This window comes from Carassius gibelio, chromosome B3, assembly GCF_023724105.1.
Source record: "Carassius gibelio isolate Cgi1373 ecotype wild population from Czech Republic chromosome B3, carGib1.2-hapl.c, whole genome shotgun sequence".
Lineage (NCBI taxonomy): Eukaryota > Metazoa > Chordata > Actinopteri > Cypriniformes > Cyprinidae > Carassius > Carassius gibelio.
In genome coordinates, this window is record NC_068398.1 from 4,481,952 (window position 1) to 4,497,353 (window position 15,402).

Below are 15,402 nucleotides of genomic sequence, written 5' to 3' on the forward strand. Positions count from 1 at the left end.
ATTGTGATTAAACAATCAGATTTGAAGAACCAGTTTATAGATTTTGTGAAGTTTATGCTTAAAATCAGTGTTTGGTGCTTGTACATCAGTGTCATTCATCTATCATTTCCTCTGATTTTAGGGATTACTCATGGTTAAGGTTAAGGTTTAGGTGCAGGGATATGGTCAAGAATACATTTTTGGAGTAAAATGTTGTTCCAGGGTCAACAAAATATGTTGACCTAGGAACACATCTAACTCAGCAAAATCAGGACTTGCGTAGTGCAAAATATGGGTAATTTCCCAGAGTCTTTACAGTTTGCACAGTTACTTTCTCAGTTGTCTCTTGGGTTGTTATTCTTATTCTCATTACAGACCATGCATTTGAACACTGTCTCTTCAATTTGTTTCGACATATTTGGCCATAATGTCATAATTGTGCTTATTGGCCTTGCAAAACAAACTGCCAGCAAAGCTGATTTCCTTTCTGAATGTCCAGTAGGGTTGAATTGATCTTGGTAGTACAGATCTCTCTTTAGACCAGCCACTTCTGACAGCATTTCTTAATGCTTGCATCTCATCATGCTCTGCTGTGGCTTTGTTGAAAAAAAATGGGAAGTTGTGATGTCACCCAATTAACCTCCAATTCTTCTGCCAACAGATCCTCTTTCTCATCTGTAATTCTTTGCCAGGTTTGTCCATCACAGGCTAACATTTTTTAGCTAACATGTTCCCTGTCAGTAAAACCCAAAAACTTTTTTTCTGTGTGTATGTGTGTGTGTAGAAATGTTTCTGTCAATCTGATCAAATAACCTAGTCTTTTAATCTGTGTCTTTCGTTAGATTGAAAATGGAAAGTCAAGCATATTGAATTCTGGGATAAATTATTAAAATAAGATGTTGATTCTTCATCTCTGTGAAACTGATGAAGCTTCTCAAACTGCTGTTTAATGATGCTCTGTGTGCTCAGCTTGAGACTGAAATCAAACCACATTCATTTCACTCCTCTCAATTAACACAATCACATCATTCATATCTGAGATAAACTCAGAGACTGAAATATAATAGATCCAGAATCACATTACTGATTGGATTTACAGAAATAATCATGTGTAATCCATTATACTAAATATATGAGATTATAACTGTATACTGATCTGCAGCTGTAATGGAAATGACTGGATTCGGGTTCCTCACCTTGATGTGCTGAACTGTTTTCTAAAACCCTCCTTTCATTTTTTTAATTGTATTGATGTTTCTCTTGTGAGAACTTCAGTGCTGTATTGAGCTCCTCTTTGAAATTAACAAAGTAAAAATACATTAATAAAACAACACCAGATTGCAGTGAGAAGAAAAGAAGAAAATACACTGACATTTTCAGACATATTAGTTCTTGACGGGGATAAAACCTGTATTCTATGTTGACTTGGGTTTGCTTTGTTTTATATTTTGTTGGAAGAGTAAAAATATTTGGTATGAGAGACAAAAAACGGTTTCACTCGCTTCACTCTCCAGTCCAGCGGGTGGCGTAAATATCACACACGTCTTTTTGCCAAACAACATTAAATATCAGAAGAAGAAGATTCGTTTCACCGCGCTCTCTGTTGTTTTGTCGTAATGCTGGTTTAATACAAACGGTTAGAAATATTGTTTCTGTAAATAGAAAAATACAGTTTTAGAAATCAACAAATACCTGTGATATTTTCATCCTCACAGTCTTTAAGATTTGAAGCAGGCAGGAATATTTTGAGGAGTATCATCTGAACTGAGATCTGCTGCTGTGAAGATGGAGTTTAAAGAGGAGCGTGAAGAGAACACGAGTGAACCAGAAACCTGCAGAATAAAACACGAGGAACCAGAAACCTGGAGAATAAAACACGAGGAACCAGAAACCTGGAGAATAAAACACGAGGAACCAGAAACCTGGAGAATAAAACACGAGGAACCAGAAACCTGGAGAATAAAACACGAGGAACCAGAAACCTGGAGAATAAAACACGAGGAACCAGAAACCTGGAGAATAAAACACGAGGAACCAGAAACCTGGAGAATAAAACACGAGGAACCAGAAACCTGGAGAATAAAACAAGAGGAACCAGAACCCTGGAGAATAAAACACGAGGAACCAGAAACCTGGAGAATAAAACACGAGGAACCAGAAACCAGGAGAATAAAACACGAGGAACATGGAGGTTGGTCTATAACCTTCAATAATTTTTAATATCTTAACATCTCACTGTTTTACAGTCTGATTGATGCACATGTTTAGACATTTTTGTTGTTGTTGTTTGTTTAGGCTTTTGCATATTATAATCTGCAACTTGGATGTGAGAAATAAATACAGTTAAATCCAAAAGATAATTTTAGCAACACAGCACGGATACTACAGAACAGTCAGATGACTAGCTGTATAAGACTGTGTGCTACACTAATAAATATCTTCACTGGCATTAATTGCTTGTATTATTACAACCATAATATTATAGATTTACTGTTTATTGCTTGTCTGTGGGTTTTATACTGCTGTAAATGTTGAAGATTGCATATTATTTTAAGATTAGCTTAAAGGGTGCACTACTAAATCTGCTAAATCTTGTCAAATTAATAAATATAACATGACATTTATATAAAATAGATTCTGCTCCCATTAAGCTCAGTGTGCTCTCTTTAAGCTCTTCCACACTGAATGTCTATGTAAATACTTCATAAACAGACTTTAAATATTAACTGATGGTTGTCATTTTAAGTTAAGTTAACTGATTTTCTATAGATTTTGTCAACTCAAATCTGCAGACTGGCCCTGACCTTTGGCAATAGTGTGAACTTTTTCAGCTTGTAAATCATTGGGAAATCAAGGGTAACATTCTTGTTGTTTATTCAGCATTAAGAGACCATAGACAAGCTGACATGAGTCTTATTGTGGCCGCAACTTTCTCTCTGTGTTTCAGCAAATGGAATGATTTTTGGTTACAAATCTTATTTTGACACATATTTTGGGAAAATGCTTTAAAAAAAATTCTGAAACTTAACAATACACTATGGGCAAATTCACTACCCTTTCGTTATGTTCGTGGAATGAAAACATCCACTAAATTAAACTGCTTTAAAAATGTATCAGATAAATATTTTTTTCTATTTTTTTTTTTTGCATAAATCTATTAATCAACCTCAGTCCTGATCAAAACTACCAAATGTTTTTTTTTTAATCCAATATTTTAACTCTTTAATTACCAAGTTCATAAATTGTCACTGATTTGGGGGGAAAAAAACACAAAATGATTTTCAATATAAAAAGTGATTGTGGCCTGGATATTTTTTTTTACCTTTTATCTTGTCTTGGGCATGTCAAAGATTAGTAACAACATTGGCTTTGATGCATTGTTAGTTTTTGTGCAGCATTAGATTTAATTTTTTTCTCCCTCATTTATTGTTCGTGGCTGTTTTTGCCCCATTGACTTACATTATAACAACATTTTTATTATTGCAAAGCCATGACACACTAAAATCATGCATTCTTTATTGCTTTATGTTTGTGGTTTTCCCTTTTGGCAAGTAGTATTTTTACAGTTGATCACTAGGTGGGACCATTAACCCTTTAGATAGGCCTGTGCAAAAAAAAAAAAGCTTAGTTTCTGGCTTGTATATGGAGTTATATGGAGTATAACAGCAAATTATAGTGTGTGTGAGAGAGAAAGAGAGAGTGTGAGAGAGACCTTTGTGCACTTACCTTGATGTATCTGAAAAAATCCAAATATGCTCCTCATCTCTCAGAACTACATACGATAAACAATAAAAAAAAGTGTTTATGCACCTGCTGTCTTTTGATGGTGAAAAGTATGGATGGCCTATATGTGAAATGCTTGTCTTTTCTTGATGGTAGAGCCAGTTTAAAACCTTAAAATCCTTCAATGATACACTTTTTACTTTGATCACTTATAATGCACACTATGTGGTGATGATGTAGGACTACGTGAGAACAACTATGGATGATAAATTCACTCCCGGTCCACAGCGATGTATGACTGATACAGCAGTTCAATTCAACGTTACTCCAAATATATCAACTTACCTGTTTTGAATACTTTCTATTTAACATGTTTTTTTGCCCAATATTAGTGTTAAACTGTAAGTGAAATCTACTATTGATTTTCACTGTTGACATTTAGACTGATGACTTGTGTGTGCAGATGCGTCAAATTTTTCAAAGGGTGCGTGATATTAGAGTTGCGTCCATCTTTACTAGCCATTTTAAATACAGTATTTTTATATTTAAGGTTAGTTAGTCAGTATGTTTGAAAGTACATCTTTTTTCTCACAGGCTGACAATATGATGATCTGAAAAATGACCATATCGCCCAACACTAACACAATTGTCTACTTTTTACTGCAGGGCTCCAGACTGTAACTAAATCCTGCAGCCATTTTTTTTTTTTTTATGCCGGTGTAACCACCCCATTACCCAACTAATAAGAGCTGATGTTTCTGTTGCATATGAGAAACATCAAATGAAACAAAAGCATAAAAATGTGCTAATCGTTTGAGTTGCACTATTTAGCAACTTGGACAAAAAAAATTGTGAATTGTATAGAAAAAGATATTATGGCATATTTAGATATGTCGCATTTTAATATAACCCATGATGAGACTGATTTTCCTTTGCTAAAGTAAGGAAACTTTGTTTCCGTTGCTCCTATATACAAACTCACAAAACTAGCATATCTCAGAGGTGTGCTCGCTGCATCATCTGCCGGTTAAATCAGTGGTTCCCAGTTCCAGTCCATGTTCTGATGTGAAGTAAACCCCTGCGAACAGGGTGCACAGAGGTATGCAAATACATACGTTGACAGGCAGGTAGGAAAGCTATTTAAAACGCTCGGACGTTTTGATTGGACTTAGATTTCTTGGTCCTACACCTTCCACAGAATATATAAATACATTTAAACCACTTAACTTAATGATTGCCATCGGCATGTGAAGAGAATTTCAACAAGTATTAAAAAACCTTTAATTAGAAACTTATTGGGCTAATACGGTCAAAAACACAAGCTATTTACATAGAAACACAGTTAATATCTAAAGTGAAAGTAAACAGTTGAAAGAAAAACAGATGCGTCCAGCTCTTAAAGGGACCGTACTAAACATTCTGCCGCTTGTCATTAAAGGGGCAGACAGTTCACCCAACAATTTTAATAAATTATAGTCATTTAGGTTCTATAAAGTCATTATTTACCCTTGCGTTGGACAAAAGAATATATTTTGTAGAATGTGAGTAACCAAACAGTTGCAGGAGCCCATTGACTTTTGATAGTAGAAAAAAAAAGAATATGAAAATCACTGGGGACCAGTGTTGGGGTAGTTACTCAAAAAATTTAATTAGTTACTAGTTATGTAAATTGTAATGAGATTACTTTACTAGTTACTGCATTTGAAAAGTAACTTCACTACTTATTACTTTTTTAATTTTTTAGATAATATTTTTTTTCTAAATTCCGTTTTCCATTTTAATTTTTCTGGATTCCATTTTTTTCTGTTTAATTTTTTTCTCAGCTCCATTCTTATGGTTAAATGTAACTGTATTCAGAATCCCTCAGAATCCTGCTGTGTATTTACATTTTTCTGGTTATCAAATGAAGGCATAAAACATTCATTTATATTTTCTTTTAAATATTGAAAATTAAGCAAACTTTATTTTTTGGTAAACAAAGGGGATTTACTATTAAAAATAAAACATGGTAGAAATGTTAAGCAGGAGATGCTTTAAAGCGCGATAAATAGAGGTTTCCCAATAACAGCTGGAAACAAAGCAGCGCTGAGCTTACAAACGCTGCTTTATCAGTCTTCCTTCAGTCATCCTTCAGAAATACAGCAATATAAAAAATGTTAGGAATTAATATTATTATTAAATGTTCAGTACGTGTTCATGTTTATTCAACAAAGCATTTTGCTAAATTGTTTATTTTTAAAATAGTGTAGAGTCTCCAAAAATAAGTAAATGTATGGGAAACACATCCCACATCACAACCACCTGAGGCCAACTTCAGTCTACTCATCACCTTAACTTTAAAACAATTTTGGAGTTCCTGCCTAAAGAACAATATCAAAAAGTTTTATTCTTGTATGCCATTTTGCTTCATGATATAAATTATATCATTGTGTTTTCTTATGAGTTTCAAAATATAATTTCAATTGTCTTATAATGCATATTAGATTAGATTCAACTTTATTGTCACTGCACATGTAAGGTACAAGGCAAAGAAATATAGTTAGCATCTAACCAGAAGTGCAATAAGCAGTAAGTACAGAATATACAAGGTCTACAATGTTACAAATGTACAATGACTACAGATACGTATTATGGACATAGTTTACAGATTTTAAATACTATCAGCAAGATATACAGATAGGTGATCTATGAACATACTATAAAGATGGATTATATTAAAGTGTATGTACACTATAGGCAGAACTATGAACATATGAACATAATTTACACTATTGCAATGGACAGTAAAGTGCAAAGAAAATAATACGGTGTGCAAATGGATTACTCAGTGTTTCTGGATGAACAAACAGTACAAACAGTAGTGCAAGTGATAAGTTTTTGCTTGTTGTAAATAAATAAATCCGTCAGATGTAGTGATGAGGAGGGGTGAGGAGGCGTTTCTCAATGACAAGGAAGGATCCTTGGAAGCCAGTATTTCACATCCATCGGAGGAGTCCTTCGTTCGAAAAATATCCCATACACAGGAAAGGATGCATACGTGTAGCCATCGCGCTCTTCGCAATCTCAAATAACCCACAATCCTCTATGCGCACAGCTTTGCTATCTTGTTCAAAAATTTCAAACGTTAGCGGAGTCTGACCGTTAACGGTTTTTATTTACGTTACCAAACATTTGTTATAACTGTAGGAAATATAAGTAAAGTTTAATGTTAAAATGCCAGTACAAATTACTACCATATTGATATTGTAAATTATACAAATACAAATTACGTTATTGATGGCTAATTTAACCAGACCTGTCATTTAACAATTGTTAACTTGGATGCGTCACCGGCATTTCTTTTATAAATAACTAGTTAAGTTGTCCAAAGTAATTTAACGTTAATATTATACCATTCACAGCGTTATTCAAAAGGACCTTTTCACTGACGTAATGACGCAATTACGTGCACTTGATAGCCTGTTCCATTAACATGTAGATTTATTTCACTAATTTCATTCAAAAAGTGAAACTATATTATATGCATTCAGTGCACACAGACTGATACATTTCGAATTTATTTTAATTTGGTTGATTATAACTGACAATTAAGGAAAATCAGAATATTACTTAAGACCAATTCAAAGAAAGGATTTTTAGAAATCTTGGCCAACTGAAAGTATTTAACATGAAAAGTATGAGCATGTACAGCACTCAATACTTAGTTGGGGTTCCTTTTGCCTGAATTACTACAGCAATGCGGTGTGGCATGGAGTGGATCAGTCTGTGGCACTGCTCAGGTGTTATGAGAGACCAGGTTGCTCTGATAGTGGCCTTGTGCTCTTCTGCATTCTTGGGTCTGGCATAATTTCATTTTCCTCTTCCCAATAGATGAAAATCTATGGGGTTAAGGTCAGGCGAGTTTGCTGGCCAATTATGAACAGGGATAAAATTTACTTTCATCAGGGAACGTAACTTTGGGCCACTCAGTAGCAGTCCAGTCCTGTTTGAGGCGAGACGCTTCTGACACTGTCTGTTGTTCAAAAGTGGCTTGACACAAAGGAATGCGAAGCTGAAACCCATGTCTTGCATGCGTCTGTGCCTAGTGGTTCTTGAAGCACTGACTCCAGCTGCAGTCCACTCTTTGTGAATCTCCCCCACATTTTTGAATGTGTTTTGTTTCACAATCTTCTCCAGGGTGTGGTTATCCCTATTGCTTGTACACTTTTTTTCTACCACATCTTTTCCTTTCCTTTGCTTCTCTATTAATGAGCTCTGTGAACAGCCAGCCTCTTTTGGAATGACCTTTTGTGTCTTGCCCTCCTTCTGCAATGTGTCAGTGGTCGTCTTTTGGACAACTGTCAAGTCAGCAGTCTTCCCCATGACTGTGTAGCCTACAGAACTAGACTGAGAGACCATTTAAAGTCATTTGCAGGTGTTTTGAGTTAATTAGCTGATTAGAGTGTGGCACCAGGTGTCTGAAAATATTGAACCTTTTCACAATATTCTAATTTTCTGAGATACAGAATTTGGGATTTTCCTTAGTTGTCAGTTATAATCATCAAAATTAAAAGAAATAAACATTAAAAAATATATACGGAAGCGTATTGCATTCACTTGAGAAAAAAAAATCTACTCTGTTTTAATGAATTAACGAGTTAATTATCTCAGAATTACGAGATAATTTTTCATGAAAATAAAGTTTTTGCTCTGTTTTTCTGAATTAATGAGTTAATTATCCCAGAATTATTTTCTAAAAAAAAAAAATGTTTAACTCTGTTTTTATGAATTAATGAGTTAATTATCTCAGAATTATGAGAATAATCTTCATGAATTTTTTTTTCTGAATTAACGAGATCCCCCAAAATCCTACCAGAAGCTTTCACCTGCACGGAGTAACGTCAGGCCAAAGTTGCTGTTGCAAATCAGCCTGACCCTCCGATAACAACAACAGTGCCAGGCCTACATGTACATGGGTTCAGTGCAGGTAAGATAGCTAAGTTATTATAGTTACATGTTAATGTCAAATTATGTCTGCTAACTGTTCGCTTGACGACATGTACAACGAGGTTAGAATAGCTGTTTAGAAACATGTAACGTTAAAGTTACGGGCATATTTTTTTACTAACTACGTTAACTTAAGTTCCACCATCAACTGCAGCTGGTAGGCTAAATTATGTAATGATAAGCTAATATTTGTACCGTTAGTAAGCAAAAGGAACCTTAACTTTTAAGGTCGAGGGGATAATTACGTGTGGTTTCTTTTTATTTTTTTAGAGATATTACGTTAACCACCTTCCTTTCAGGATAAGTAAACCACGCTATTTGCTGTAACTTTAGTGCTTAAGTTGTAAATCGAGAGGTCCTCGAACACAGAGAGGCTGCTGTCAGGGGGAGGGAAAAAGTCACATCAGAAATCCCCAGTACATGCAGCATGTTGAACATCGCGACATTACATAACAGTAAACACATTCAGAACTTTGCCAGTTTCAGAGCCAGCAGGGATACTATTTCGATTAAGTTTTGCATGGACGTTTAGTATAGTGTTCAGTGTGCTACACCAATAATAATGTTGAATATATTCTGACATTGCTTCGGTTTCTTTAGTTGTGCCTTCTCTTTTGGTTTGGTTTTTGTGTGTCCTGTTATTGTTTTATTTGTTGATATTTTGCAAAACTGTTTACTTGATGCATTTAATAATTGGGAAACAAAGCCAGCTTTTTGAAGCTTTCCAAAGCAAGTTATATATTTTTCAGGAACTAGATTCCGGTTGTGCAGTGAATCACATATAAATGAGTACATATAGCCTTTGTCTTAACACTATTGACCTTGAGTTCTTGAGTCTAGCCTTCTCTATGATTTGAGTAATGTTACTGTTAAAGGTGAGCACATTCAAATGCTAAAGACAGTTTGACTTCCAAGTGATAAGAAAGGCCTATAGTTGCCTATCTATACAGTTGATACATGAAACATACATTTTTAGCAACGTTTTCACACTCTTGGCCTTTATTAATGTTCTCGTAAAAAATGCAGAAATACATTTTTGAGATATTTAAAGATATTACAATTTTGAGGGTACAGTCCTATATCTGTTTATATTTGTGGTGCAACACATATTTACATAAATGCTGACTTTTTCCGACATTTGTTCAGGGCCAGCTATGGCTACATCTTCAAATACCCCCCTCCCACAAGATGATGGTCTGTGGATGTTTCTTCAGAGCCGAGGGATTCCTGAGGAAAATATACAGAAAATGCAGCAAGATCATGTAGGTGACAGCACATTCATTCCTGCAAAAAAATTATTTTAATTGTTTTACATTTTACTGAATCTCAGCAGATTATACAAGTAATCATCATAAATTGTAACCCTATCACATTTAGTGCCAGTGCTTTCGATTTTTTTTTTTATGACAAGCACACCTGCCTCTCCCAACAATGCATTCATGTCTTCCCTATTCTAGCCCTGTAAAATAAGGTTTATAGGTATCTTTAGGAGTCAATTCACTCTATATTTTTGTCTCTACCCTACATAAACAAGTAACAGTAGTTAGACTGTAACGTGCAGTAGCATCACCATTATATATTCGGGCAAAGTTCTGATTTGAAATAATAAATGACAAACAAATTGCTGTTTGAAATAAATAAATACACAATATAAAAAATTGTGCCGTAACAATTACTGCTTTCCATTTTGTTTTGATTTGATATTGTTTTAAAAGGATGGAGTAATGTTTAGATGCCAGCACAGGCCTTCGTTGGGAGCTGAAGTATGGAATCAATATGGAATAGCAATATTATGGAGTAAATAATAGCAGTAATATATGAGAGAAGTGCTCTTCTTGTAATTGAGGTAAATGGTTAAATAATTAAAGAGGAATACATAAAAGTAATCAGTCCCCTGCCTAACTTTGATGTCAAGGGTTTTCACTGTTAATACACTGTATTTTCAGCATCATTATGTCACTCAAACTTCATTGTTATGGTTACAAAATTTTTTTAGACAGCAGTTTTTGTTTTAAATTACTTAATATTTTAGGTCCTTTTTATTCCCATGTGAAAAAAGAAACAAGCAAGTGAAGAAAAATATAAATAAATTGCTGATTTGCAGCTACCGCTAAGAAATTAATTTTCACTCATATGGAAATATAGCCATCTCTTAGATTTAAGATAACCAATATGTCTTACTGTATTGTTTTGTTTTCATTACAGATTGACAGCTCGGTAGTTGGAGAAATAGATGATGCCACTATGAATGCTTACATTCCAGCATATGGTGATAGGATTGCTACAAGGCGTTTCTGTATGGAAAAACAGAGAAAAGGTGGAGATGATCTAAAAAGACTGTCCTTATTTGAAAAACTTAGAAGAAAGATGGGCACATTGACAAGCAATAAAGACACAGATCAAGATTTTGAGGAGGAGCATTCTATGCAGCCAACAAAGATGCATCTGAGAAATAACAAAAGGGCCATGAAGATGACAAGGAAAATAGAACTAGGATGGATACACAACAAGAAACAAGTGAGAAAACGCAATGGTGGAGGAACCAGAGTTCTTGATATTTCCAAGAAAGCCACAAAAACAGAGATTCTATCACAAGCTAAAAAGCTATTTTTCCCCAATGAGAAATCGAGAAAGGGAAAGTGGGAAGAGTTCAGTCACAGCATTGTTGACTTTCAGGAAGCATACCTTGATGAGGGTGTTAGTGTGGGAGAGCTCTATGAAACACAAAAATTGGGGATTTTAAGATTTTACTTGTTCACAGAGCACCTGACAAATGGAGATGAAGTATTCACAGAGACGACAGAAGGAACTGATGAACAGACAGATGCAGCGAGTGTAAATGAGCGACAGAAAAACACAACAGAAGATAATAAGCAGATGACACAAAAACCACATGACAGTGAACAGCAGACACACACTGTGGAAGCTTTTGTCTCTACTGCTGTAGAGATTGTTGATCTTACATCTTTGTGTGATACATCGGAGGTCATTTTTGGCCCTTTGCAAGGTGGACCATTTTTAGAAGATCTTGATGACACAATCTTACATGAGCCTATAGAAGAGGCCCAGATAAACATCGACGCCAATAGCTCAACTACTGTCCATTCTGACACCGTGTCTGCTGGCCCATTAAGTCCTCCTTATGAACTGTTGCATGTGACAGTGAAACTCCACAGAGTCAATCTCTTGGAGGAACTGATTATCCAATTCAAGGATGAAGCGATGATGTCCTACACTGTGAAATACAGCTTCATTCATGAAATGGGGGCAGATGCTGATGGCGTGTCCAGGGGTGTATATGCTGCCTTCTGGACAGAGTTTTTAGACTGTGCAGCAGAGGGTGCAGATGTGAGGGTGCCATCACTATCCCCAAAATGGCAAGAGGAAGAATGGAAATCTGTTGGTAGGATAATGGTCAAGGGATTAAAGGACCATGGATATTTTCCTTCTCGGCTGGCTCAAGCTTTTACAGCAGCAATCACATTTGGTGAACACACTGTCTCACCTGATTTATTGTTTGACTCACTAATGTTGTATCTTAGTCAGTCTGAGCGCGATCTCTTGTCCACTGCTTTGCAAGACGCCCTTGATGGTGATGATAAAGATGAACTTCTTGATCTTATGGATCGCATGGGAGTAAGAACAGTACCAACACAAGAGAACTTGAAAGCTGTACTTCTCCAAGTTGCCCACAAGCAAATAATCCAGCAACCAAAATATGCACTGGATAACATTGCAGCAGTCGCAGGACCAACTCTCAGGGAATTCTTCCCCAGTGTGCTGGATATGCAGAAGATGTATGAGGATCTTAAACCATCAACCCGAAAGGTATTAAGGTTGATCACGGCCTCTCCAGCTACTCCAGCTGAGAACCAAAGTTTGCGATTTTTACATCAATACATCAGGGGACTGGATGAGATAGGCCTCCGGAAGATGTTGAGATTCGTGACAGGGTCTGATGTCATCTGCGTTAAAGACATTCAAGTCATATTCACCCCTTTGGAAGGGTTATCAAGGCGGCCTATTGCACATACTTGTGGCCCAACTTTAGAGCTGCCATCAACTTACAACAGCTATCCTGACCTCCGAGCTGAAATGGAGGCTATACTGTCCAGCAACTTCTATGCAATGGACATTGCATAGTGTCTCACTCACTCACATGTACAGTACACACTCTTCCCTCTTGCCCAGTTATAGCCTTATCAGTGCCATCTGTTGACCTTTATATAGTGTGTAAATGTGAGACAGAGCGCATAGGGGAAGTATTTAACTTAGGTGGTGCATTATGAGCGCAGGGTGATTTATTTTTTATTTTATGTTTTTCTTCAGTTTTATCCAGAATGTCATTACCAAACTTACTGTGGAAACATGTTTACTGGCTGAAGAACATTTTGTTGATGGACTGCGAATATATCCAGCCCATAGAAACATTTACACATGGTAACAAGAAACAATAATCAGTTTGATTTAATGATAATGATACAGGACCATTTAGGTTGCCCTGTTTGCAGTGGGCCCAAAGTGTGTCAAATCACATTTGGTCATGCTGAATAGTTCCACCATAAGAAAAAAATTGCCATTTTGACAATGGCAACATGTTTTGCAACGTTTCATATGCAGTTGCTGTTATTACCAGACTTAAACTGTCTGTAGAAACATCGACTGGCTGAACATTTTGTTAATATACTTTTAAGGTCCACTTAACCAAAAAACAATTATAAGCATTTTACACAATGTATGTTATAAATGCATGTGGATACATTTTCATTTTTAAGTGATTTAGATACATGTTCCAATATTTTAAATGTACTTTTATGTAAGCCATCATTTCTGTTAGCAGTTTAGGAGCATACTTTTTGGGACAATTTAAAAGAAATTTTCTTGTAAAGTTGCATTTTCATTGAGAAATTATAATTAACTTGGACCCTGAGGTAATGTCAGCTTATGTTAAATCTTATTATTGGCAGTGTTTGGCAATCTGTTCTAACATACAGCACTGTACATTAGAAGGTGTTCTGCTTTTTACAAATAAAAAGCACAGGTTTCTCTCTTGTTTTGTACGGATGTTTTCAAACAAATCAAGTCTTTACTGCAGATAACACACATGGATCTTGTCACACACAGTAGAATTACTGAGTTTTGACAACTGCACTGCAGTTCCTGCATTCACCAGCACTCTTTAGACAACATATTTAAACAGTCATCTCTACATTACCAAATTTACCAAATAGGCCTATTTCCTACATGCACAGTAAATCACACAGGGGGGAAAATGTTGCACTGCACTGGTTTATTTATATGATGCCAAATAATTGTGTAAAAAAAAAAGTGCTTTATGTGCAGCCCAGAGACACATGATTACAAGATACAATCATATATTTGATTTAAAGGCGATCCAAACATCATGTAGGTTGCCCTGTTTACTATGAGCCCAAAGTGTGTCAGACCACATCTGGTGATACGAAATAGTTCCACCATAAGGACAAATGTGCCATTTTTGACAATGGCAACATGTGATACTTTTCATTTGCAGGTACAGGATTGTTCCCAGTTCTGTGGTTGAGATGTACTTTTTACATAATGATGAATAAAAAAAGAGATGGTATGGAGCTCAGTTGGGAGATGTCAATTATAAAAGAGTTTATTATTGATTGCTTAAACATAGTACTTCTGTCAAACATTTACAGTGAATGTCATGGTATATAACCTTTTCCGTCCAAACTGCAAATCTGTTTTTTTTCTTTTGGCTATGAGAAGGTGCTCACATTCAGTCATTTGATCCAGTAGAACAACTTTTTAAATTTGGGTACGTATGTAAGCACGTAAGAACATGTAAAGATCAATGGCTTCCTCTGGAGAGGTTGGTGGATGAAGACTGTTTTCTGCCATGGCAAGGCAACAAATGTCAAACACTATATTATCACAAGGATATGGTCCTCTCTCCCGACATTCCTCCCTACAAGCCTGTATATGCTGTTTTATAACAAAGTTCGGGAGGAACAGTCGCAGTTCATTAACCTGATTAACACAAGTGGAGACCAATCAGTAATCAACTCATGACAAGGTATAAATGACAGCAGAACCTATCTCTGTTCATTGACCGTTTTCAGCATCCCGGTTCGCGCTGTCTGTCTTCTCATCACAGACCCGATTTTCCTTCCAGCAAGGAGATCCATACCGGGGATTTTTTCAGAAATGCTACTTTTTCTGACACCCATGATCATTAAACACGGCAGTTGAGCACCATCAAACGTCATCGCGACAGTTGCTCTTCTCGCCAAGCCACACGTCGTGGCCAATAGACCGTGCAAGCCGAGCTTACCTCGCTCGACACCACGCTCGATCCGATCAAGACCGGGCTCTCTTTGAGCGCTGGAATCGCAGCTCCAGCAGGCACCCAACCAGCCCGCTCCTCAGTTCCTACTGCAGCAGCAGCAGGCCTCTCTCACTTCCCGCCGCGGCTCAGCCCTTCACCGCGGCTTTTCCGGCCGAGGCGCAGTTTGAGGCCGCCTCCTCTAGCGGCACAGACCGTGCATCATAAATAAATACATTTTCAGGTGAAGACGCTAAATACAGGTTTTCGGCTAGAAAGTAGTGCGGGAGCCGCGTGGAGATTCGATCACATACGCATGTGGAATTTCAGATCCAAATTGAGTCTCGGATGCGTACAAATATTTACACTTCCACGATTAGACCGTGGGCGAACGCCCGACC

The 15,402-nt window shown here is 36.5% G+C and overlaps 1 protein-coding gene across 2 annotated transcripts; it reads left to right on the plus strand.

The window, feature by feature from the left end:
* The first annotated feature begins 1,542 nt into the window (after positions 1-1,542).
* On the plus strand, positions 1,543-14,660 carry LOC127952521 (uncharacterized). 2 transcript variants are annotated; one of them, XM_052551045.1, is made up of 4 exons: positions 2,054-2,170; positions 8,538-8,668; positions 9,835-9,950; positions 10,894-14,660. In XM_052551045.1, the coding sequence occupies exons 3-4, from the start codon at positions 9,843-9,845 to the stop codon at positions 12,829-12,831; spliced, it is 2,046 nt and encodes a 681-aa protein (XP_052407005.1). In that variant the 5' UTR covers positions 2,054-2,170; positions 8,538-8,668; positions 9,835-9,842; the 3' UTR covers positions 12,832-14,660. The 2 variants fall into 2 exon arrangements, with proteins under 2 accessions (XP_052407004.1, XP_052407005.1); XM_052551044.1 differs by lacking the exon at positions 8,538-8,668 and having other exon boundaries at positions 1,543-2,170.
* Positions 14,661-15,402: the final 742 nt, after the last annotated feature.